Here is a 26,610-nt window from a genome sequence, read left to right on the forward strand (position 1 = left end):
TATTTTATCCTAAGTCCATTAATTATATTTTGCAATGTATTACTTTTTCAAATATATTTTAAAATCTGTGACATCAATTAAAAAATATCATACTCCTTGTGTTGTAAAAAAAAATCTTTAAGCATCAGCATTCCATCCATACTATTATGAAACAATAAAAACAGTCAAATTATGTATTATTGAAATATGTACTTTAAGATAAATAAAATATTTCAACAACTATTTTTTGAAAATTCTACTTCATTTCATTACTTAAGCATTCTTTCACAGACCCTTACACGTACAGAAAGTTTTTGAAATAAATATAAGTTACTGATAAAATTAAATTAACTTACCGATAAACTTAAATAATAACTGTAAAATAACTTTATTTGTATTAATGGTCATACTATTTAAATATTGATTATTATTAAAAATTATGCTACTTTTTTTTTAAATGTGTAGGCACAATAAATGTAAATAGGTTTTAAATAAAACAAATTTATTTTAAATTAAAACACTTTATGTTCCATTAGGTGAATGAAAATTCAGATTTAGTGATTAAAAAACAATTAATTCACTATAATATTTTATATAAGCAGTTCAACATATTCAGTCAGCTCATTCTAAATTAATTTTTAATCAATAGTTTAGTTTTTATGCATATTGTAGTTGTAGTAATGTATAAATGAATGAATACCCTTCATACACTTGTCTTTCCTTTCAAATGAATGAGAAAAATGTATAAAGTAAATAAAGAGGATGTAAGAATTACAATAAAAAGATTATGATAGGCAGACAAAACTTGCTTTAAAATGAATTTAGAAATGTTTCAAAAATGAAGTTGAAGGAATGTGTAAAGTACTTAAGAAAAGAAAGAACAAGTGAAAGATTGCCATGAAATCTAAACAGAACTGAAAGAAATGGTACACGGAACAAGTAAAAAACAGAAATATAATTACAAAATTTTCAAATGTGAATACATTCATGGTTCCCCAATATCAATAGATAACAATATGTACATAATAATAAAACTCCACCAACAAGTAGCAATAGTAATGAAATAGTAAAAGTCAGAAGAGATAGAAGTAAACTGTAAAAAAAAGATTAAATTTCATAAATCTCAAGTGAAAAAATCCAAAGCAGAAATAGGAAGGTATCATAAGATTATAAGAAATGAGATTATAGGTTATATAGATCAAACCAGATTATATAGGATGAGAAAATTAAAGTAACATCAGTTCATCAAAACTGAGAATAAGCAGCTTAACAGGTAGAGAAAAGGCTTCTTTAAAAATTGGAAGAATGCTAAAAAAAACGTTGTTTTTTAGAACAACAAGAATAAATTTGCCTTTTCAGTCAAGATTATTTACTTAACTAACTGATTTATGATAGTTGCAATGATGATGGCTAATTTAGAAATTATTTAAAATGTAAAAAAAACATACACTTATAATACAGATTGCATATGGATAAAATATATATATATATATATATAAAATAGAGATGTGGGTAATAAAGTATCATCAGTAAATATAAAAGATAAAAAAAAATAAGTTTGTAAACCTGTAAAAGAAAAATGCAGTACCTCACTGAAGAAACTTGTAGATTTTTTTAAAAACTAGTTATTAAAATTCATGGTCTAATGGCAAATGTACTAAATAAGCATAAAGGTATAAACTGAGAACTTCTTTGCTGCAAAATTGCATTATTTCACATTGATTTCAGTGAGAACTATGCCTGTAAATATACTGAACAAATAGTCAGTAAATTATGGCAGAGCTCACTAGCAAATAACTCTTCATACAAGTCAAGAATAATGTAATTATGAGAATAATTCATCACAACTGCCAACACTCATTCTACACACTCAGTATCTGCTTATAATAAACACAATCCTGTTGCCATTTGGGCTCATTTAAAAACGTATATACAAATGTTTCAGAATTGATGACAAATTCTTTTCATTTTTTAAGCAAAAAGAACAAGAGTTCATTTTTTAAGCAATGGTCCAGTGACCCAGTGGAAAAACAAAATAAATTTTCATATTATATCTAATTGCATAAAATAATACCTTCTTTTAAATAAACATTCAAAGGTTTTATCTTTTTTTACAAATTATCTAATATTGAATTTTACTTTTAAGTCAATACTGTTAGTTAACTAATAATAAAAATCATCTATTGTTTGTGAAAATATGTTATAACTAGTGTAAATTGTTCCCTTATGTCTTGGAATCATTAACTCACATTTTAGTATTGTTAATTATTTTAAGTAATAAATAAGAATCGATCTATGTTGACATATTTAAGACATATTTAAAAAATATTTGTAAGATAAATAATGATACTTAAAAGAATAGGATCATGAATTCTTTTCAACTCCTTCTCAAAGAATGGTCCAGTTTCCAAAAGGAAGAATTGAAATTATACATTTGAGCACAAAGCTGAATTTTATTTAATTTATTTATTTTTTCTCTCCATTCAACAACTGATATAACTTCACATGAACTAAATAGTAACTTGTTGCATCTAACTAGGAATCAAAGCAGTTCTCTGGTTCATTCATTCTAATAAAACCAATTAAATCCACCAGGTTGGTCTAGTGGTAAATTCGTCATCGTAAATCAGCTGATTTCAAAGTCAACGTTCTCAGATTCAGATCCTAATAAAGGTAACGTTTATTCGTGGTGGTTGGGTTTCAATTAACCGTATGTCTCAGGAGTAGTCAATCTGAGTTTGATCAAGACTACAAATTTACCAGTACAGTTACATTACACTGATAAGTCGCTAATGATTTTGATTGTTGATGTGACTATAAATAAAAGTATTAAAAAAAAAAAATTAATTTGAAATGAAAACATTTTTAAATTGATAAAAGAACAGAATTTACATAACATAACCTTATAAGTTTTTATTTTATGCCTTCACTGTTGTTATACTTTTGTGTACCAGTAGTCTGGTAATAACTCTTGCTTCTACTCAATAAAACAGAAGAATGCTTCCTGATAATGGTTATCTTTAAATGTTTATTTATATCAGAAACGATAACTTTACTTAGTTTTAAAACAGTTTTTAGGTTACCTTCATCAAGGAGAATAATTATTACTGAAAAAATTTGTTCATCATTAACATAATGATGTGTTAATTAAAAATAAACTCTTTTCAATTCCAATATATATTTATATATATAAATTAATAAATTTGGAAAACAAAAATATAAGTTTAAAAAAAAGTAAAATAATGAAAGAATAGATTCTCCTGTTTTTCTTTTCACAACTTATCTAAAATAAAATTTAGTTTAAAAAGATTCCCTTCAAGTAGATGATATTCTCTTTGTATTACTGGAAACAGATCTGTTTCTGATTTTCTCAAATTTAATTTGGTCAGTATCAACATGGTGAAAGCTAAATATACTTCTGCTTATCATGAAGGCCTTAAAAACTACTGTAATATACAAATCATTTATGCTCTCTACATACTGTCCCAAACAGCTATTTTCACTCAGGCAAAGTAGTGATTTGATGTAGGCTAATTTTTCTGTTGAAATTTGCTTTCCCCAAGATCAAAATAAAAGTAGCTCTTACATATACTTATCATTTAATAAATCTTGACCAATGGTTTTATTTGCAGAGTTCATTTTTTATTCTTCATTGAAATTATGAGCTAGAATAACAGGTAATGGGTGATTTTTGGTTATTATTAGTTCTCTTGTTTTCATTCATTTAAAACCTACATCTGATAAAAAGTAGATGTTTGGTGGCAATTAGTTTGTAAATGCAAAATGATTTCTCCTTCAATCATTATTTCATTATAAGAATTGTTGTAAACAGTAATGGCAGCTGATTTTATGTTTATTATAAGATAATCCAGTTGATATTAGATATTTAAATAGCTTACAAGACAGTACAGACACCTCTTCATCAGATAACAATAACTACTCAGTTTTTAAAATAACACTTATTCCCTTAATGAACAGCATGGTCCAAATATAAAAATCATTTGAAAGTGCCTAGTTCAGAAGTTATGAATTTGTGATGTGAGAATTTTTAAGGTAGTTGGGGACATTAAAAAAAGAGCAAATCTGTCTCATTTAATATTAACTAAAAAAAAATACATTTTATAGTATACATTGTATAACTAATATTAATGTAAAATGATAGCATAATTAAAAAATTATTATGTCAAATTAAATTAAATCACTGTTATAATTATAGTTAAGGTGCAGGGTCTAGCAGTTAACATGTCATCCCAAATCAGTTGTTAAAACAGCTAGTTTTAAAAATTAAGGGTTCTGAGGTTCGAATCCTAGTAAAGGCTAGTTGCTTTTATACGGATTTGAATATTACACAGTGAATTTGAGTACTTTGGTGGTTGAGCTTCAAGTAACCACACATCTCAAGAATAGTTGCCTTGAGTCTGTACAAAACTACAACACCTAATTTACATGTCATACATAGCATCCTCATCTTATTGGGTCATAGAAAGGGGAATTGCTTATTCACTAGTTGAACAGATTGCAATGTTCATATTAGGAAGATAAATAAAAATAAATAATTATAATTAGATTAATGTAATGTCAACTAGAAAACTGAATTTATATAACTGTATCAAATTATAACTAGATCTTTACATTTTAACTGTTACTTGTTAACTGTGTTTTTATCTTTGGTTGTTGCAGTAATATAATATTCTCTCACATTCATTGCAAAATAGATAACAGGTTAATTATGAGCTTTATAATTATTTTTTTTCATTTTTATAATATTATTATTTCTGTTTTTCTTTTTTGTTTACTTGATAAAATAAAATAGATACTACTTAATTTCAGAATTTGAGTGGGACATTGTCAGTGTTGATGTAAAAGCACAAACATGTGGAAACAAAGCTAATGAGCAACTGGTAAAACTTTTAGCAGGGGTTCTGGAAGTTAAAGAAGATCAGCTTAAAATTATTAAAGTAAGTAAAAAGTTAATCATGGAAACAAATTCAGAAACACAGTAATTATTATTTTTGTAAGTAATTCAGGTAAGATGTTTTTCAATAATAATTGTTGTTATATTATAACCAATTATTAAGAATGATTGAAAAAATGGAGCTTAGAAAAAAGGAAATGGGTTTGCATAATATCACAGGAAAGAATATAATAAATAAAAAGGAACGAACTGTCATATTTGCTTGAAATACTTCATTATAGCTTGGTAAACTTAGGTTTATAAATTACTGAACTTTGTTTACATGAGATAAAGTGTGTGTAAAATTATTTATCTATCAAAAAAAATTCAAATTGTTGATAAATAGTCACTTTTAAATGCATAAAATTAAAATAAATTTTTATTTTGTAGAGTTAAGATATTGTCTTACAGTTCATTATTAAGATGAGTGGTGGATATGCTGCAGAGTTCAATTTGCATTGCATGATCATTTAAATTCAAATTTTGAAAAATTTTTGTGGATATTTTCAATTAATATTCACATACACTGTCAATGATGTTTTATTATCTAAATGAATAACTGTTGAGTCATTGAATTTGAGAACACAATGAACATAAATAGAACATGACAAAAAGAAATATGTTATATGTGTAAGTGTAGTAGAAGATATTCTAAGAGATAATGTGCAAGTGAAATATAGAATGTAAGTGTACTGTTAAAAGGAAGGAAAAATTGTAATGATCTGATTAAGGTAACGCCAAAAATCAAGTCAGTAGGGCTGGGTGGATTTATCAGTTAAAATTGAACCTTTACATATTGCTAGGGTACTATTCAATATTGCTAGGGTATTAGAACACCCCATTATCAATGATAGCATCTGATAAGTCAAAACAGATTTTGACTTATGACTTTGTTTAAAGAGTAGATAACTATCACCAATAGCTATGTTGAGAGACAAGTGATTGAGCAAAGTTCTAATTTCAGAAACAGTGACAGAAGGAAATAGTTTAAATTCTAATGATAGGAATAAATTAAAATTCTTTCCAAATGAGTGACTCAAAAGAAAAAAAAAATCAGCACTTATGTATGAATCAGAAGAAAAAACATAATAAATGGTAGAAGAAATTTGGAATGATTTTATGATTTTAACTGTATGTTTTTATTTTTTACCATATTTAAATATATTTTAGAGTAAGAACTGAGTTACTTTTTACTGTTTTAGGGGAAAGATCAACCATTAAAAAAAGTGAAGCTTACTGGTTGGAAAGGTACTGAATTCCAAGTGATTCATAAAATTGCTTTTAAATGCAAATACGTTCTTGATGCACAACCTGACAGGAGATACTTAAATTCTTTCCAAATGAGTGATTCAGAAGAAAAGAGAAAATCAGCCATTACGAATAAATCTAAAGGAAGAAAGGAAGTAACCACTTTATTTTTAAGGAAAGAAAGGAATTCTAAAACAAAAAAACAATCTTCATCTAAACAAAAACATTAACAAAGAATAAAAAGAATGTGGTTTTATTGTAAAAAAAATAACACTAAAAATATGATCAACTCCATTTTTAATGACAATAAGTACTAAAAAGCAGTAAAAGTAATTTTTGTGAATTAATATTTTACTTTCTTAATAATACTATTTATTTAGTCAGATATTCAAATAAAAAATACACCATGATAGGAAAACTACCAAAATTAACCAATCTATTGGTTTGTAGTAACTGTACCAACCTTTTTTATGGCTGTGATACATCTAAACCACCAGATTCAAGAGCCACTACTTGGAGCTGCTTTTTTTGAGATTAATGATATTAACTATACAGCCAGTCCTTAAGAACAGAATGAAGAAGTGACTAGTAGGGCTGACTATATCACCAGCAGTTTGAGGAGTTTGGCTTACTGATATGCAATTGTAATTCGGGATGAGTGAAAAAGGCAACTGAATACCAGTTCACTCACCAATTTTACTATTGAGGTAGCATGGGGTGCTTGTTATGCTTGAAGAAATTATAATTTATTGGAATGACTTATTATTCATATAAAATTGCCTACAACCATTATGTTTAAAGCATCTCATGTGTATATAGGAAAAACTCCAAAATGCAGTTATATTAAAAAATTTTGATCATAACATATTTAAAAATAATAAGTAAAATATCTATGTTGAATAATAAATAAATAAATATATATGTATATGAGGTAACACATAATGTAGCATACATGATATATATATATATATATATTTTTTTTTTTTTTTTAAATATCTATATCTCTCAACAGAGTCTGGTGCATTCATGATGTGAAAAGTGTGAAAGCCTGTCTCAACATCTTTTTAGATTTCTTTCATATTCAGATTAATGTTACACCTGCCTAGAGCACCCTAAGCCAGTGTCAGGTTAGATGCTGGACCTCTACACACACACACACCCACAAACCCACCCACCCACCCACACACACACACACACACACACACACACACACACACACACACACACACACATATATATATATATATATATATATATATATATATAAACCCCCAATACATAGTAATTAGATAAGTTTTATTTCCGTATTAATTTTCAACAACTGGTTTATGGTATATGCAATAGCCTGCATCTTCAATTGGTATTATACATACATAGAGTAGATAAAATATAAATAAGCATTAATAAACAGCTACAAGTAGTATGTTTTTAATGGAAAGAGATTAAAAGTATGGAAAAATGGGAATATGGATAGATAGCTTAAAATTCATTGTAGAATCTTGCAATATCCATCAGCTTACTTAAACAATTCGGGATGTAATTCCCAGTCTTTTGCAGAAGTGCTGTTTGACATTTGGGATAGTGTCCTGAATGAATCAATGCTTTCAACTGATCCAGATCACGTCCTATAATCTAGTAACCACATTTTTTGCCAGCGTCACAGTAAAACTTATATGGCATTAGATCTGAATTTCTTGTAAGCCATTCATTATTCCTCTTCATCTCAACTAGTGTCTTGAAAACTTGTGACCCAACCTGTGATGTACAGTAAGCATATAGTTAATCTGTGCCCTGTCTTGCAGACATATTCATCCATATTTTCCAGTCAGATACAATGGGGCTACATGTATTCTTCTACCACCTGAAGTTGAGCAGTCAGTGTTCATGGTGTCATGTAAAAAAATGTGGAGCAATAACCCTATTGGCAGTTATTCCACACCACCTGGTCAAATTTTGGATGATTTTGAATCTTTTCCACTATCACATTAGGATGCTGGATTAGGGTAGTGGTCAATAATAATAAATTATGTTGACTGACAAAATGCCACGCTGGTTTGCCACTGCCAGGGATGATTTTAAACAGTTGTGGCCAATTCTCATGGCAACCCAGAATCAATGAACTCCTCAGATATAATTCTCTGCCCATAACCTTCATATAACAATTGCTGAAATATAATGGATTTTTCATTATCAAAAATTTAAATTTTATTTCAAATCGTATATTTAGTGTGCTTCAGTGGTAGCTGCTTTCAAAAGCAACCTGAAGCCTTAATTTTTGCGGAGATATCAGTAAACAATTCCTGTACCAACACCATGTTCTCAGGTCATGATGTCGAAGTACGGCCACTTCTTCTTGTGCCTGTACCTTAAGGTTTTGAATGAATTCTTGATTGTCTCCGTACAGATCATGGAATTTCTTCCCTTCATCATTCGCCATCATCGTTGTACATCAACAGAATTCCGATCTCAGTGTGCATGAATTTGTCACACTGCTGAACAGAGAAGCTGCTGGCTATTTTTGTTATCACACATTCTGCCTCTAACAGCCATTGGCCACATTACTGACCCTATAATTGTGAAATCCTATTTCATGATGCATATGTACACATTATTAAGCAGAATTGATGTTTTATTTATTTCTCAAATAAAAAATAAAAAGGTTTAAAAAAAATATTTCCATAAGTATATTCCCATAATTTACAAGAAAATTGTAAATATTTCACAAAATTGGAGACAAAAAATGTGGTTTTTGTTTTGGCGTAAATTTACATTATTAAAGTTTTAATAAAGAAATAGACATTGTAAAAAATTTCCTGAGAACTTAATTCTGAAAAAATGATGTTAGTAGAGTTAAGTAAAGCAAATAAAATTAAAAATTCATCATTTATGTAAAACGAAACAGACAGAACTGTAGTAGAAAAATGGTATACCATAATTTTAAACTAAGAAAAATGTTTTTTTGTACTGCAAATAAATTTAAAAAATAAAACTACTCAAAAGTAGAAAAAAGATACATTAACAAACATAAGTTACATAAATTGTTCAAAATATACACCGTCATTGTCTTCAAAGCATTCAACTTGATCCAAAGAGGGACCCAAGGACTTTTGGGTGACTGTTTTACCATAATTTTTTCATGTAATTTTTATGTTACAAATTTTGAAATTTTTTTGTATTGACCTTTTATTCATATACTGAAGTTTTCATGTGATCTCATGGGTAGTAAACCAGCATGTTAGATCAGGAGGTCTTGCAAGCATGAACTGCTACGCCCAATCCAGTAGTTTAAATAAGTTATATTCAAATAATTACCTTCGTTAAGATAAATTTGGAGATGCCTTACTCTTGAGAAATACTTGCTGTCTTGTTAGAAGAGGAGCATCTTTAAAATAGGTGGTAAATTGTCTTTGAAAAAATTAATGTACACAATTCCCAAAGGTGTCCACAAATAAAACAATGCGATGGGAACTGTAATTTCAAGCCTTGGGCTAAGTTGAATCATGTTTTCTTCTTCACTGATACTACAGTGAACTTGGCATTCAACATTTTGGGATTTGGAATCCTTCTGCTGTTGATATTCTTTTTTTTCATTATTCACATTGTGCAACTACGATACTTACATTAAAAAATCTGTAAACACAAATTTTGACTAAGTATTATTTATTAGAAAATTATAGACACTTTAAGATTATGATAAACAGGCACTGTAAGATTACAAAATTATGAACTGAAAATACAGTATTTGCTCGAATCTGGACAAAAATTTTTCCTTTTTTTGATATCCAAAATATTGGCTGGACATCAAATTTGAAAAAGAGCTTATTTAATATGAAAAAAAGGTTTATAATAGATTTTTCAAATTCTCTATTTTTTTGTTTGTTTTATAACTCTTTAAGTATTGTACAGTATTATCATTTAACAATAACAATTAAAAAATTATAATATTTAAAAATATAATCATTCTTTTACAAGAGTTAATAATTATTTCATTAAATATTGGTAGCTTTAATTCATTTTCTTAGGTAGTTTTTCAGAATGCTATCAGGATCATTAGTCAAGGAATGGACAACCATGAGTCTTTTCGGTTTGTTTAGAGGTTAACAATCCTGGTCGGTCGGTTACCTGGGGGTCGCCCAGGACTGAGAAACGAGGTAGGTCCTTTCAGACCTAGAGTGTCTCAATACCTGTGATACATTGACGTTCAGGAGGGGGAACACCGGTTCCATTATCGACGTGACTTTCGCTATGCCGGCCCTAGTGGCACGGATACGAGACTGGTGCGTCAGTGAAGAGTATCTGGCGAGTGACCATCAAGCCATTTTAATGGGTATAGCAGATGAAAGCTTTCAGGGAGCTGGGAGGCCGGTCACTCGCGGTTGGACCACCAAGGGTTTTAACCCGAAAACAATCATGGAGACTCTTGACTTTAGCGGAGTGCGTGAGACTACCGTTGCAGAGGATGGGGCCGCAAGATCGGTTGACTGTCTGAAAAGTGTCTGTTTCGGCACTTTTTTCCAGCAGATATTGTTGGAGGGGTCGTTATGCAATATATTTGTGGTCCAAAGACAGCCCGTAAACGTAAGGATTACCTTGCGGCCAGGAGGGTCGCACAACGAACACGAATCCATGCACTTAAACAACTGCACATGGAACGGTACAGGACCTCCAGGAGCAAGCTTAATAAGCCTATTCGGGCATCAAAAAGGGTTTCCTGGAAGCGATTCATTGTTGAAATAGATACAGACCCGTGGGGAAGACCATTCCAGACCGTTGTTAAAATGGTATTGAGAGCCAGAGCCCCTCTGACCCCGGACTTCGGTGAGGTCCAGAATGTAATAGACAAATTGTTCCCTCGCGGCGATAGAACTTTGGAGGAGGTGGAAAAGGATGCGAATCCCCCACTACTTCTCACGAAAGAGGCGTTAGTAGCAGCAGTTAAACGAATCCCTCTGGATAAGGCGCCGGGACCGGATCTACTGCCGAACCGGCAGTTAAAGTGGCGCCCGAGGCCGATCCCGGTGCTTAGTAGTAGAAGTGTACCCCCAGAGATGGAGGCGGCAGCGCCCGGTACTGGTCTCTAAGCCAGGGAAGGATCCGGTACTGCTGTCCTCTAATAGAGCTCTGGCAATGACACAATACCTAAGGTATTCGAATGCACACTGCAGCAGAGGTTGTCCAAAGCTATATAGGACGCAGGAGGACTTCGAACAAACAATTTGGATTATTTAGAGGGAGGTCGGCCTTAGATGCGGCGGCGGAGGTTGTGGGAATGGCGAGAAGAATAACTTTTGAGAAGTTATGCGTGCTCGTGGCGTCGGATGTACGCAACATTTTAAATTGTGTGACCCACGGCGCCATCGAGACGGCGCTGATGAACAGGAGAGTTCTTCCTCCATACCTTCGATGGATAATCCTTTCTTATCTCAATGCCCGCAAACTCATCTGTGAGGCGACGGACGGACCGATTGAACGACGTATAGGTAGGGGAGTACCACAAGTCTCGGTCCTTGGGCCAACCCTTTGGAATATTTTCTAGGACATTGTATTCCGGGTTCCATTACCGCCGGGAGTCATGGTTGTAGGGTATGCGGACGACCTTGCTCTCGTGGTTGAGGCGACCACACTGAGGGAGTCCGTTGCCAACTTTGAAAATTGTCCTTGAGGATCAGACGGCAGTTTCGAAGGCTGCCATAAAGTATCTCGGTGTATGATTGGATGTAAGGTTACGCTTTGGCACTCATGTTATGGAGACATACTGAAAGGCAGAAAAGGTAATGCTGCTAATAGCTTGGTTGCTACTGAATAATGGGGAACCCAGCCAGCAGAGGAGGAGGATGCTGTTTGGCTTCGTGTCCTCTGTGCTACTGTATGGTGCCGAAGTCTTTGGAGGAGTCACCAAGTATGGTAAATACAGGGGTGCTCTCGAAACAATACAAAGAAGGAGCTGTCTCCAAATCACAGCAGCGAACCACACGGTTTCCCGCGAGGCTGCGGACCTCTTAGCGGGAATATTACTGGTAGATCTTGAGATTATTCGTAGGAAGAGGATGAAAGAACAAGGTACTCTAACACCCGCTGGAAAAAAGGTTGGCCAGTTCCATTATGAAAGATTTGAGAAGGGAATGGCAGAGACGGTGGGATGACAGTAAGAGGGGTTGATGGACGTACCGCATGATGAGGGACCTGGAGGGTTGGTGCGGACGTACCCGTGGCTCGCTGGATTACTGTCTTACACAGTTTCTGGCGGGCCATGGGGGGGTTTAGAGAGTACCTTTATAATTTGGACTTGACTACTCCCCATGCTGCCCGGTTTGTGAGAGTGTGAATGAGACACGATACCACATTTTTTTCAGCTGCCACAGATTCGAGGATCATAGAAGTGAAGCATTGCATACAATAGACAGAAGGGATATGTTTTCGCCTGATGAAGTGCAACGGATCGTGTTTGAGAGTGCAAGTAATTGGACGGCCTTAGCAATGTTGGCCAAGAAGGTAATGATGGAGCTGTACGCCTGGGATGAGTTCCGCAGGGGCAGGCGAAGAACGGGTCGCCGGAGATCGTTTGGGAGGACAGGCTCTCGGCTGAATGCCTAGGTGTCCCCCGTACGTGTGGGGCTAGCCTGGGCGTGATGAGTTTAGGGGCACTCCTCTTATGCGTCCGATAGTGGCCTGTGGTATGTGTTAAGTATATTGTATGTCAGTGACTATTTATGAGTTTGTGTGTTGTTGAGGAATGTGTCTATGATGCGATTTTGTGAATGAATGTGTGCGTGTGTGTGTTTTGCTGTTGTATGCTGAACTAAGTTTTGACGAATGTGGCTTGTTGTTAAGGGGATATATGTGAGTTGTGATGAGTAGCGATGTGTGTAGTTTGTGGTTGCTGTTAAGTTGTGTTGCGTGTGTGGTGCGCTTTTGCCTTATGCCGTATGCCTTATGTGATTTTGTTCGTGAGTATGACTTTCTACGTGGTGTTTGATTGTGTGTGTGGGCGTTTTACATCCTTCCTGATGAAATGTACACCAGCTGTATCAATAAGAGTATTGCAAGAGTTGGTGGTTTAGTCGGCAGTGCGCAGGAATACATACGCACCTAATACGATCTTGCGGAACCTGTTACCGAGTCCGATACTGCTTCGGCGCCCGTAAATGGGGTTCCTCCACCTCTTTAACAAAAAATAAATAAAAAAAGGTTAACGATCCTTTAGTTTTTAATAATGATCTGGAAAATACTACTGCCTGTGGCAAACTTTTGTAGGTATTCAGTCTGGCTTAAAACCTGGTTGTGTGTACTTACCTCTTTCCATTGAATTTGTTTTTTTTTGGATACTGCATTTTTATTATCTATATTTTTGTCACTCTTATAATCAGTGTACTAGTAATGACGTCAAGAAGGGTTCACTACGAAGCCAATATAAAAAAGAAGTTGATTTTAATCGTGGAAGAAAACGGAAATTGCTCAGCTGCCATAAAGTTCGACATTGAAAAACAAACGTTCGTCGATGGGATAAACAACGTGATTTGATTTTTACTTGCAAATCTACGGCAAAGGGTTTTAACAGAACCTAAAACAGGAAGATTTCCCAACGTAGATGATTATATTGCTCAATTTATGAAAGATGCTTGATCTAAAACGCTGTCAGTAATAGCCATTGATAAATCTAAAATTGAATATCATAATGCATCGATAGATAGGCTGGTGCAGAAAATTCATAAAAGGGAGTGAGGGATTTCTCCTAAACGAAGAACTTCAATCTGTTAGAAACTTCCTCTGGATTTTGAAAATAAGCTCATTCAGTTTCAGCACATATCACTGAACTTCGTACAAAACGTACATATGTCTTTAAGAATATTGGAAATACGGATGACACCCCTTTTCTTTGATGTTCCGCGTAATTACACAATAACTTCAATGGGTAAAAAAGAAGTTAAAATAGTTTGTACAGGATACTAAAAACAACGTATCATTTTAACGCCATGTATTGCGGCAGAAGGCCAGAAATTAATATCAGACGCCATTCTTAATATTAAATCGGAAAACAATGCCCAAAAACGAAAAATTTTCCAGTGATGTGAGTGGATGCTCACAAGAATGGTTGAATGACTTTCGAAATTATGGAAGTCTGGATAAATGGCGTGTGAAACAGAAGACCAGGAACTTTCCGAAAACCTAAAAACACGCTGGCAGTGGATACATTTAAATGACATTTAGCGGATTGAGTGAAAGATAAAGAAAGAAAATTGTGACTTAGTGATAATCCCGGGCGATATGAACAGTAAACTCTATCAACTTGATGTATGTATTATGAAGCCTTTCAAAGACCATGTAAGAAAAGAAAACTGATTTACATTTAGCAAACTCATGTAACTGCTTCCGAAAAAATAAAATAGGCGAGTTCTTCAGCAATAGCGGAATGGGTTTCTATCGCCTAGAATAAAATCCCAAATGAAATACGTAATATCTTACTCCTGTAAATAAACAACATCACGAATACCATGGGTAGAACAGAAGACGACCTAATATGGTATAATAATGAGGTTGACATCGCCTTCAGTGACAGTGAAAGTGAGTGTTTATCTGATTTTAATTAATTTTTATTCAATTTAAATTTCCTACACAGAAATATTTTTTGTATTGCTATTTGTTTGTTATTTAAATTCTATTTTTACAGAAAATAGGTTTTTTAACAAAAACCTTCAGCACATTTATGGTACGGCTTAGATTCGAGCAAATACGGTATATAAAACTTAATTGCTGATTAGCTGTGTATTATATATCAGGTTTGAATTTTAAAAAAATCTTAATTTATTTTAAATTCCGTTTTAAATATGTTCAAATAAAATGCAACCCATCAATCAGTTTTCTCTTAAATTTGGATTGACTACCCAACTCCCCCACGTTTTTCTGAGATGGACTCGTAGTAATTACTAATATCTGACTATTGAGCCAGTGCAGTAGGCTACTACCGGTTACAATAACAAAGCATTCAGAACGTCAGTGAATTTTTACTGAGAAGATGATGGTGTTTTACAAGAGGAACGTGATTTTATTATTACATACTTCACGCTTAGTGACTGCAGTGCAAGAATATATTCGCCGTAAATACCGAGACAGACTAGTTCCTAACAGACTAGACTAGACCTAATAAAAACTCAGAATTGAAGTTAGTTACCAAATTCAGAGACAGGTTGACGATAAGGAACACAAAGAAAGAATTGAGAACAATAATGAATGCAGTTACTGTCGCTGAAATCAATGACTGCTTAACTTCCTCGCAAAAAAATTGATTAGTTGCTAGACAAAGAAAAGCAGCTAGAATACTGTCATTTTCGTCAATTTGTGCGTGAGGGCGGTTTCTTGTTATCAACTGATTATTTTTCTCTGATGAGGCGTGGTTCCATTTGGATGGCTACGTAAATAATCAAAATAGTTGAAAACTCCCATGCGTGTCATGAAAAACTTGCAGAAGATGGACGTCTGGTGTGCGATATCACGAAAAAATTGTCTTATTTTCTTCAAGAACATCATTAATGCAGAACGATATCAGAATATTTTATCTCAATTCGTTGCATTCTTGGAAGAAAAAGATTGATATTGTAGATACAACATGATAAAGCAACATCACACTACGCAAATTCAAGTGCTTTTATTAACAAATTCTTTGGTGATCACTTCATTGATCCTCCGTTCAATATTTATGTCCACCGAGATTCAGATTTGACATCTCAGATTTTTTTGGGGGGTTTACTTAACCATACAGCAACAAACCATGCACACTAGAACAACTGAATGTCAGCACTGAATAAGCCTTATTAAATATCCAGTCACAAACTTTGAAAACAGTTGCATAATGAAAAGGGTGATAGCGTGTATTCAGGAAGATGGTGGCCATTTGCAACATTTTTTTTAGAATTTAATGGGTTGTAACCTTTGATAATAAAGAATATTTAATAACTTACTCATAGCTTTTTCATTCAATAATACCTACTGACATAAGGCTGTGATAGATGGATAGCGTTTTATTTGATACTCTGTAAATTTACTTTAAAAATAAAAATTAAAGTGGTATTTATTTTTTTATTGAAAATTAAATAATCATGCATCAGTGTTATATCTGTAGTTATCAGATTTGCACTAAACTCATTAAAATAGTTTTCCTGAAAAAATATTTTTGAGAATTATTCTTTTATGTGAATTTTTAGTCAGTTACTCATTCAGCTTTAAGAGAACACTAAATAACGAAATCGCGAATTGTAAGACTATCTGAACATTTTATTTAAAAGTTATTTTAAAAAGGCTACCATATAAAACGCAAGGAAAAACTTTTAAACAACATAACTCAGTAATATTTTTTTCATTTCTCTATACTTTTCGTATAGATATGTTGCGTCCCAACGTTTTCGGGACAGTTCGAATTTTAGGACTTTGTCCCGTCGTTCTAAAAAAATGTTGAAAGTCCAGAATTTCATCGAAAAGGTTCCTTTATATATTTTAAATCATGATCTAATTTAAGGAAATTTTACTACCTCTGCTAATTTGGTAAGAAAATTGATCTTGCTCACAGTAATTACACAAATGTAAAGGCCCACCTCAGATCCAAGAGACATCAAGCGGCGGTTAGCAGTATAGCCTTAAGCGCTAAAAAAACGATTAAAAACGATTCACATAAAACTGAGCTCGTGGCGAATGAGGCAGTGGTTGTCTATCACACGATAAAATACAACCGTTTGACTGTAAATCTAAATTTTTTCTTTGCAAATTATTCGAACCTAAATTTTCTTCGGCAAAAAATGAAAGTAAGGCAACGATAAAAATGTTTTAGCTCCTGAAACGCTAAGGAGAATGTTTGAAGAGTTAGCAGAGACTTCACGTTTTTCAATAATTGTCGACTCTTCGAATCATGGAGCAGATAAATTACTCTCCGTGGTAGCTACAATTTTCAGGAGACCAGTGGCATTAATGTAAAAATTTTAGAGTTTGAAATTGCTGCCGTTAACGGCAGCTAACGGCAACGAGACTAGCGATCAATTAAACGATTACGTATTTTCTATTTTAAAAAGAAATGATCTCGTAGATATAATTATGTCTTATCGACATAACAAAAATACCAATTTTGAAGGCCCTAGAAGGAGTGGGTCGAAGAGTATTTTTATATTAATGCAAAAATCCTTTAATCGGGATTGGTTGTATGACCCATGTTCTCAATAACTGCATTAACAATGCAGCAGATAACTTGCGGTTCATGCCGAGGCTATAATCCAGAAGCTTTTTAAACTTTTCCCCATCTATTCAGTTCATGTGGCACAGTTGAAGGAGTTTTGCGATACTACGGAGGTTGAATGCAAAAAGTATCTTTCGTACTCTGACACACACCGACTTAGACTTCGGCCTGCCTTAGAACGAGTACTACACATTATCGAATCACTTAAAGCGTACTTTCGTCAATAGAAAAACCCCCAGCAGTCTTAAAAACATTTTTTGAGGATGCAAATTAGAAGTTGTCAAGAAAATTGAACGGGACAAAGTGTGTACTCGTGAGGCAGCTAACGAATATATGCGTTTGAATTCTAACTTAAAAGAAAAAAAAAGAGCTCCAGAAAAGGATATCAGAGACAAGATGTAATTGAGATTTGCAACATATAAAGGATACAGCCTGCACTTTTTATGGAAACTGCATCAGTTACTTAGATTTGTGTAAAGCTAACATCAAAAACCTTAATCATGCACCATGTAGGCTTACAATATTTTTTTTGGGTCCAACCCAGGACATACTTTTGAAATTACTTAAAAGTCTTAACAGTTTACTGAAATATTAAACTTTGTTTATCCACTTGTATTTTTCACTAGACATGACTTTTTTCAGAAATTTTTTAATTACATCATAAAATTCACAAGAAAGTTCTGAATTAATTTTAACATTTAGCAGTTCTGTAACAGTAGATAAAGTCTTTTCTCTCTGCAGACCAAATGTTCCCCGTAATTGAAAAAAAACTGAAGCAGATGGCCCAGGCATCAAAAACTCAACCATTTTAGAAATATTGCTACATGAAATATCAGTCTTTTGAAACACCTTAAAAATTGCTTTCCACTTCTCTTCAATATTATCTAGTATTTTTTCACAACTTGAACCATAACCTACCCTTTGGTTTTGAATTACCTGGTTCAACAATGACATTCATCAAATTAGTTATCAATATTATGGAAACTTTTATAATTCATTAACAACTTGTGCATCTCTTCTAAATCAGACCAGGCAATTTCAGTTTGTAAATTTATCCACTGAAAGTTACTAATTTTATCAAAACTGGTTTTCCATAACTCTAAGTATTGGATACTAGATTTATAAAAATTGTCTACGCTTGAGAAGAATTTTTATTCCTGAACATCATTATTTTCTTTTAGAGTGCAGCAATTCTTTGGCAGAAGAATTTATTTATAATGTATTTTTGTGGGTTTTTCTTTCCTGAAGTTGACAAATTAATTCAGAATAAGTCTGAAATGCTTCTGTTGCTGTGATAGACAATTAAGCTTCCAATTTCAGAACTATATTATTAAATAACTGTAGAGTACCATATAAAAATTTCAAAAACAGTTCAATTTCTAGATTTTCAAAAAATCAAATAATAATTTTGGGCATTTGTCACAAGATAAGAAGTGTGATTTTAGTCCATAAAAAATGGAAAGAATTCTTTCTATTGCAGGTAACATACTAAGGAACCTTGTGCTGCTATGAGATAATACTTTTTTGTAACCCGTTTCCACAAATTCACAGAAACTTTTAAGTTTTGTTACCCTTACTGGGTAACAAATGTACTTTCACTATATGTGAAAGTATTTTTAAGTTTTTATAACAATAACTTTTAAGTCCAGGGGTAGAGAATCACATGCTGTTTGTACTGAATTGTGTACAATGTGGGCTGAATAACCAATTCCAAAATAGGTCTTTTTAAATCACTTTGAACTTTTCTGAACATATTTTCATTTCCCTTTCTCTTCACACCACCAAAATTACTATTGTGTTATCAGCAGTGTAACAAAACAACTTTTTTCAAGTTTCTATTTATTCACACCTTGCCAAAGATACTGAGTCAAGAGCAGTTTCACCTGACACTTTGTCAAAATTTAAAAATTTAACTTGAGTCCCTCCTGCAGACTGAAATATCTTACAAGTTTTACTTCATTTCTGTTTGAGCTATCCATTGTTACTGTTACATAATTAATGTTTTTCAAAGAACGCAACACATTATCAAATATAAATGGCAAAATAACATTAACAATAATTGCCTCAGTTTTGGTTCTAGCAGATGAAAAGTTTGGGTCATATAACTTTTTAACCAGTTTTAGATGTGCAGTCTTATGTTTTGAAACTGAGTTCATGTCTAGCAGTTTGGTATAAAAATGTAACTTCTTTAGCAGCACACTCCAGATCACTATTCATGTTATTCCCAAATTTGGCTTTAAAAAAATCTCTTATGTTTGCTGAAGCAGTAGTAAAGAGCACTCCTATGTTTAGCTGTTTTCATGTGGTCTTCAATATGACCCTTTCCTTTACGTGCAACAGAAAATTCTCCAGTACATAATGTGTAATAAACACGTTCATTGTTATTGTCGTTACACAATTTCAAAAATTTGTATTCCTGTTGTAGGTAACAATAAACACACATTTTCTTTTGCCAATTGCTAAACGATGGGGGAAAAATGATCAAAAACTTGTAGACGAGTTACTTCACACACGAAAATAACACAAACGGATTGCCCCTGCGGCATCGCCGCAACCTTTCGCCGCAACTAAGTAAAAGGTTGCGGCGAGACCGATAGCCACGCCTCCATCAAAATCGACATCAGCGCTTGCTCCAAGGTCGGCTGAGAGACGCACGGCCGTAAAAGAATGTTACTCACCGGGTTGGTCTAGTGGTTAACGCGTCTTCCCAAATCAGCCGATTTGGAAGTCGAGAGTTACAGCGTTCAAGTCCTAGTAAAGCCAGTTATTTTTACATGGATTTGAATACTAGATCGTGGATACCGGTGTTCTTTGGTGGTTGGGTTTCAATTAACCACACACCTCAGGAATGGTCGAACTGAGAATGTACAAGACTACACTTCATTTACACTCATACATATCATCCTCATTCATCCTCTGAAGAATTATCTAAACGGTAGTTACCGGAGGCTAAACAGGAAAAAGAAAAGAAGAGAATGTTAAAAGACGCGTTGTCGAACATATAGGACTAAAATTTAAAAAAATCCTCGCCAGTCATAAAATTCTCAAAACCCGGACAGCACTAAAAAACCAGGCTTGTCCGGGTTAATCCCGGACGTATGATAAGCCTATATATCACGGGGTTAACCTGAAACAGTAGCTCAAGATTTAGAGCAGAGTTGTAAACTTAACTTAACTTTAACGTATTTTGAAACTGTTATTACTCCACGATATGTTCAGCAAGTTGTGTGCATTTAACTCTTACCTATCTCATGATATCTTGGCACAATGGGATAAACCAAAACTAAAAAGTGAACAGAGATGGTAAGAAGTTCTTAAGGACCTGAATAAACGCTAGTTACCTATTCCAAACAAAAAGAGGTATGAATTTGTGCTGTCACTGTCCGAGGACAAATGCATGCGTTGAGAGGGCGTTTTCAATAATAAATAATTTTTGAGGGCCCGTTAAGTCTTTAATGACGATCGAATGCGTTAAGGCATTTTAATTATTCAAATGAACAATTCTGAATCCTGTCCAGAGATGAACAAAAAAATAATAAAACAGTAATAAACTGACTTCTTCAGAGAATTACGATTGTTGCAAACCATCATCAACAGTCAAGTAGAATAAACTTAGAACTAATTACATACACTCTTCTTGCAATAATTTGCAAGAATCCTTTACTTAAAGGATAATAAATGTGAAACAAATGAATAAAACTCTCATTTAACAGTTAGTTTAATGTGAAATAATAATGTTTATTTTCTTTTTATAAAAATAATGTTTGTAACTGATGTGATTTTGATTAGGCATAAAAATTATTTTTGTCTTAATAAAATAGAAATGTAATAAATATAATAATTACCAGTAATTAACACAAAATGAATTATAATTTACATAATAATTATATAAGCCTAATATATATATATATATATATATATATATATATATATATATATATATATATATATATATATATAGGATAATATGATTACAACACGTCTTTGTATGTCTAATTACATTAGAGCCGACTAAAGGTGGGGAATGGCTAGTGGTGGTCGATATCCATGTTTATGGATATGGATTCTCAATTTTTAATTGAGAAAATTTTGTCACCGTGCAGAGTAACCGTATAGATTACACCGTATAGAGTAAAACGAAATGGCAGATTACAGGACATTTTTGCTTTAAAGAAGTTCTAAAATATCGTTTTAAATCACTAGTTTTGATATATTTGAAATAAATAAAATTAGCTTGTTCTCAACATCCTAAAGCGACACTAATCGCTAGATTAGCTTGTCATAATAAATACCTTGATGACCTAAAAGCTTTAATAAATGTAACGGTAAACAAAACAAAAAATCACTGGGTTTAATTTTTTCTTATAAATTTATAATTTTTTATTCTACTACAAACTTTAAGACGTTACCATAAATATTTGTCTTCCAGACAGCTAGGAGTAATATCAGCTGACACCACTCTCAAAACCAGCAGTGACCACTAACGAAGCTTGTAAAAGCGCTGAAGTGTTATGAATTATTATGTAAGCTGAAAAAACATTTGTTCAAAGTAAATTTGGCTCCATTAGTCATTAAAAAAAAAAAAAATGATTTTGGAAAATTTTCAATCTCAACCGTTATGGTTAAAAACAGTGAGAGTTATACCAATAAAATTTCTCAAATTGCTTGATACATTTATATTTTATTAAAAGAATATTTAGAAACTATCTCTACAAAATATATGGAATTGCATTTCCAGGGATTCTTTTCTACATTTTCACATACTGAAGTACAGTAATAAAAATACCAAAATTGCTGGGTCAACCATATTGTTCAACGCTTAGTAGAAGTGATCAAAGATGATGGCTGAAGTTTAAGTTATCACTGTAAACGATACATACTAGATGTTTTAACTTTATTTTTCACCGTAAGACATAAATTAATTAATCCTAAGGATTGATTAACATTTCTTGGAAGTCTTATTATAAGACAAATGTTGGCTAGCCTGGATGTCACGTGTTAGGTGTAGGTTATGGTGTTTAGAATCAATTGAGTACTGGTTGTGGTTTATCTGAATTCTGCTGACAAATGAAACTGAGAAATTGAGTTGTTAAATATACGAGATATTGAAAGAAAAATGTTTATATTGCAAGTGCAGATGCTCTGTGTTAAAATATTGTTTTTGTATGTCTGAGCGGCGAGTGACATTTTATTTGTGTAATTATATTAATATCTAATCAATTATACAACCGTTATTCATAGTAATCCATTTATTGTGGTGAAATTGCGTCGCTCTATTTCATTTGTATCGGTTTTTGTTTTATCTAGTGACTAGAATTTTGTAAGTATTCCATTCTTTGCTTAATTTTAATGTAATTTTTATTCCTAATGAATGCTTTCCCTTAGCCGTTTAAAATAACGTCGAATTCTCTATATTACAACATCGCCAAAAAGCAACATTTTTATCCTACAAATACATCTTATTAATGATTTTAGAATGCGTAACACTCAATTCTAATCTGAATTGAGTGTTGTGTTGTAAAGAGGTATTGTTTTCATACTGTGAATTTTATGAATCTTAATTAGTTATTTTATGTTATGTTTTATGTTATTTTATGTTATGTTCTGTTGCTGCTACTGCTGCAGTCAGTATTTGTCAAAACTATATTTATGTTATTAGTTGCTTGTATGCATGTTTTCTTTGTATGCTAATTTTAAGAATTTCATCAAATATGTTCTATAAATGTTTGCATTGTTAAATTCTGGCCAACTTAGTAATTCTTATTAGTGAATAATTTACTCAAGGTTTTTTTTATTATTAATAACATACTTCTGCTTGTATTCTATTTAAATATTAATATAACATTTAATTTTAAAATATCTATCTTTGTTTTAAGTTATTTTTCTTATAGAGACAATTTTATATGGTGTCAATAGTCTAGCAGTGGTTCTACCTGACTTATAAAATACTATTGAATGATTGATTTTTCGTCCAGCATTTCAGTGAACTCATTAGACGTTGGGCTATAAGCTAATATGTTGTTTTAAAAATTAATGCAGTGGTTTAGCTTCAGGAGATCTGCTTTATGATACAATCGAAATGTCAGTTATTAAACATATCATTTTGTTTATATCGATCGTAGTTTAAGTATTGATAGTGAATGAGGGTCAGTAATAAGCGTAGGTTAAAAAAAGAAGAGAATAATGAGAGTACATACTGTATATGAGAATTTCTTTCTGTTAAAAATTTTTTTTGAAAGTAGACAGTGGTCGTCATATATTTACTTAAAGCACTGTGCAACAGTTTATGGGCCCAAGCATATACCTATGAACAGAGGTTGTGAAAATTTTGTTGGATTGTTGTCTGAGTTGTGACCACGTGGATAAAAGTATTGAATCAGAATAGTTAAACGTAAATAACTGGAACATTTGGAAATTCCAGCTTAGAATAGTGCTGACAGCTAAAGATCTCTTCAACATTATCAATGGATATACACAGAAACCAGATACTTGCTTAATAAGCTGCAGTATTGAAAAAATTTGAATTTTATAATGCACGCGCACTAATAGTGTTAATATTGCACATGAAATCTGGCGTTTGTCATATGTTTAAATGTGCAAGACTGCAAATTAAATGTGGGCTAAACTGAGCATCAATGAAGTGTTAGAATTCATTTTTTACAGTTTTTCTTTTTTTTTTGTCTTCAGTCATTTGACTGGTTTGATGGTGCTCTCCAAAATTCCCTATTTAGTGCCAGTCGTTTCATTCTGTATATTCCATACAGCCTACATTCCAAACAATTTGTTTTACATATTCCAAATATTGCCTGCCAGTACAATTTTTCCCTTCTACCTGCCCTCCCAGTATTAAAGCGACTATTCCAGGATGTCTTAATATGTGTCCTGTAAGTCTCTCTTCTTTTAACTATATTTTTCTAATTGCTTCTTTCTTCATCAATTTTCTGCAACACCTCCTCATTTGTCACTTTGTCCACCCATCAAATTTTTAACATTCTCCTACAGCAACACATTTCAAAAGCTACTCATTTTTTCTTCTCAGGTACTCAGATTATCATAAATCTATAAAGCTATATTAACATAGTATAAAGCTATGCTTCAAACACATACTTTCAAAGATGTTTTCCTGACATTTATTTTAATTTTTGATGTAAACAAATTATATTTCTGACTGAAGGCTCGTTTCGCCTGTGCTGTTCAGCATTTTATATCGCTCCTGCTTCATCCAACTTTAGTAATTCTACTTCCCAAATAACAAAATTCTTCTATCTCCGTAATCTTGTCTCTTCCTATCTTTATATTAAGTGGTCCATCTACATTATTTCTACTAGATAGTTCATTATGAAATCTACTCCTGCCTGCCCTTTATTTGAAGCTGTGCTAATTATTCTAAAATCACCTGACCAAAAGTTGTTTTCCCACTGAACCTTGCTAATTCCTACTACATCTACATTTAGTCTATCCATTAACCTCTTTAGATTTTCTAACCTACCAACCTGTTTTAGACTTCTAAAATTCCACGCTTCGACTCATAGAATGTTATTTTTTAATTTTCTGGTGACCCCCTTCCTTAGTAGTTCCTACTCCGAGATCCAAACGAGGGACCAATTTACCTCCTGAATATTTTTCCAAGGAGACGCCTCCATCTTTCTTATATGAAAATGCAGAGTTACATTTTCTTGGAAAAAAAGCAACTTTAGTTTTCCATTTCTTTCAGCTGCACAGTACTCAAAAGATTGAATAATTTTGATATGGCTGTTTAAGTCCTCCTGATCTACGCCCTTAACAACTACTGAAAGAGCTGCTGCCCTCGTTCAGGAATCGTTCCTTAGTCTGGCTCTAAACAGATACCTCTACGATATGGTCCAGCTACTCTGTTTCACTGAGCACTCAAGCCCCCTCACCATCGACAAGGTCTCATGATTTATGGAGGGAGGTTTTACAGTAATAGTTTTTTAATTTGAATTTTGAAAATGGTGTTTTGTAATTACTAAAAATCAAAAATCCTAAATTTAACTGCTGCTATTAAGCATCAGAAGGAAGAAATACCTAAAAAAACTGGTTATTACAAAAATAATAATGTCTTTGCCAGATCAGTATAAACAGTTTATGTCTGGTTAGGAATCATGGCTGAAAATCAACAAATTCTAAGCACTTCTAACAGCTAGATTATTGATTGAAGAAGAGTGTTTGAAATCTAGTAAACATTCTGTGGCATTAACTGCTAAACATGTAAAGAAGTTTAGTCTCAAATGTTTTTCTTGTGGAAATGTTGGCCTTAAAAAGAATCAGTTTAAGAATTATTCAAGTTCTATGAAAAATAAAAAATATTGTGCGACCTTTTTGTCATAAGAAAGGCCACATATTAAAAGATTGTTGGTTTCATCAAAAGAAATTATCATTGAGATTAAGAGTATCACTTTTATGTGTCAGGTTTGTTTAAAAAAAATACTGTAATTTTTGTAACAAATGATTTTATTAATATAAACTAATTAAACCAATTTATTGTATAGATATTAATTACTATGCATAGAATTGCAAATAATTTTAAAGTAGAGGCAGTAAATTGAAATGAAAGATTGGCCATAATTGTGGTTTCTGAGGTGAATTTGGGTACAGAATGGTAGCTTGATAGTGAAGCATTTGAGCATATGTGTAATGATCTAAAATTGTTTGGAAAGTATATACATCTTAATGAACCAAAACATGTAAGAATAGGTGATTGTTCAGTAATCGGTATTGGTACTGTTTTTATTAAATTGTACGATGAACAAATGCACATAAATATGAAGATGAACAATGTGATTTAAGGATGAATATTTTCCCACAGGGCGAGCCATTGGATAATGATTTTTATTTAAAGTCGGATACCTATGAAGCACGATTAATTTATAAGGAAACACATTAGGTTTTTGCAGTGGCTAGACGGTCAAATAAACTTTTTCACATGATGTTTCGCTTGGATAACCAAACTTTTATAGACCAAGATGATTGTTGTTTGGCCAATGTTGCCGCAGTGAACTCAAATAAAAAATCTTTAATCTGGTGACATGAAAGTTTTGCACATCAAAAGTTTGATCATGTGAAAAGATTTTTGAATCAAAAGTGGTATTCATATATATTATTGTGTGAAGATAAAAATGAAACCTTGTTCTGTAAAGCCTGTGTGCAGGGATAACAACATTGTAATTATTCAAAGAAAGTAATTCACAAT

The 26,610-nt window shown here is 32.6% G+C and overlaps 2 protein-coding genes and 1 long non-coding RNA gene across 3 annotated transcripts in view; 2 read left to right on the forward strand and 1 right to left on the reverse strand.

Annotated features, from left to right (window-relative positions):
- LOC142318234 (uncharacterized) overlaps positions 1–6,956 on the forward strand; it is a 35,926-nt gene extending 28,970 nt beyond the window's left edge. The window contains exons 3-4 of the mRNA XM_075354799.1: positions 4,810–4,937; positions 6,136–6,956. Of these exons, the coding sequence (XP_075210914.1) occupies positions 4,810–4,937; positions 6,136–6,411 (404 nt within the window). The 3' untranslated portion in view covers positions 6,412–6,956. The remainder of the gene's footprint in view (positions 1–4,809; positions 4,938–6,135) is intronic.
- The window catches only part of LOC142318235 (uncharacterized), a 40,233-nt gene extending 18,327 nt beyond the window's left edge, over positions 1–21,906 (reverse strand). Inside the window, exons 1-2 of the long non-coding RNA XR_012754857.1 lie at positions 21,809–21,906; positions 9,494–9,811 (exon numbers count right to left, since the gene is read on the reverse strand). This is a non-coding gene — a long non-coding RNA (uncharacterized LOC142318235). The remainder of the gene's footprint in view (positions 1–9,493; positions 9,812–21,808) is intronic.
- Positions 21,907–22,395: 489 nt separating this feature from the next.
- Tango9 (transport and golgi organization 9) overlaps positions 22,396–26,610 on the forward strand; it is a 74,156-nt gene continuing 69,941 nt past the window's right edge. Inside the window, exon 1 of the mRNA XM_075368753.1 lies at positions 22,396–22,719. The gene's annotated coding sequence lies outside the window, so the exon portion shown is untranslated. The remainder of the gene's footprint in view (positions 22,720–26,610) is intronic.

This window comes from Lycorma delicatula, chromosome 1 (assembly GCF_047948215.1).
Source record: "Lycorma delicatula isolate Av1 chromosome 1, ASM4794821v1, whole genome shotgun sequence".
In the NCBI taxonomy this organism is placed as follows: Eukaryota; Metazoa; Arthropoda; class Insecta; order Hemiptera; family Fulgoridae; genus Lycorma; species Lycorma delicatula.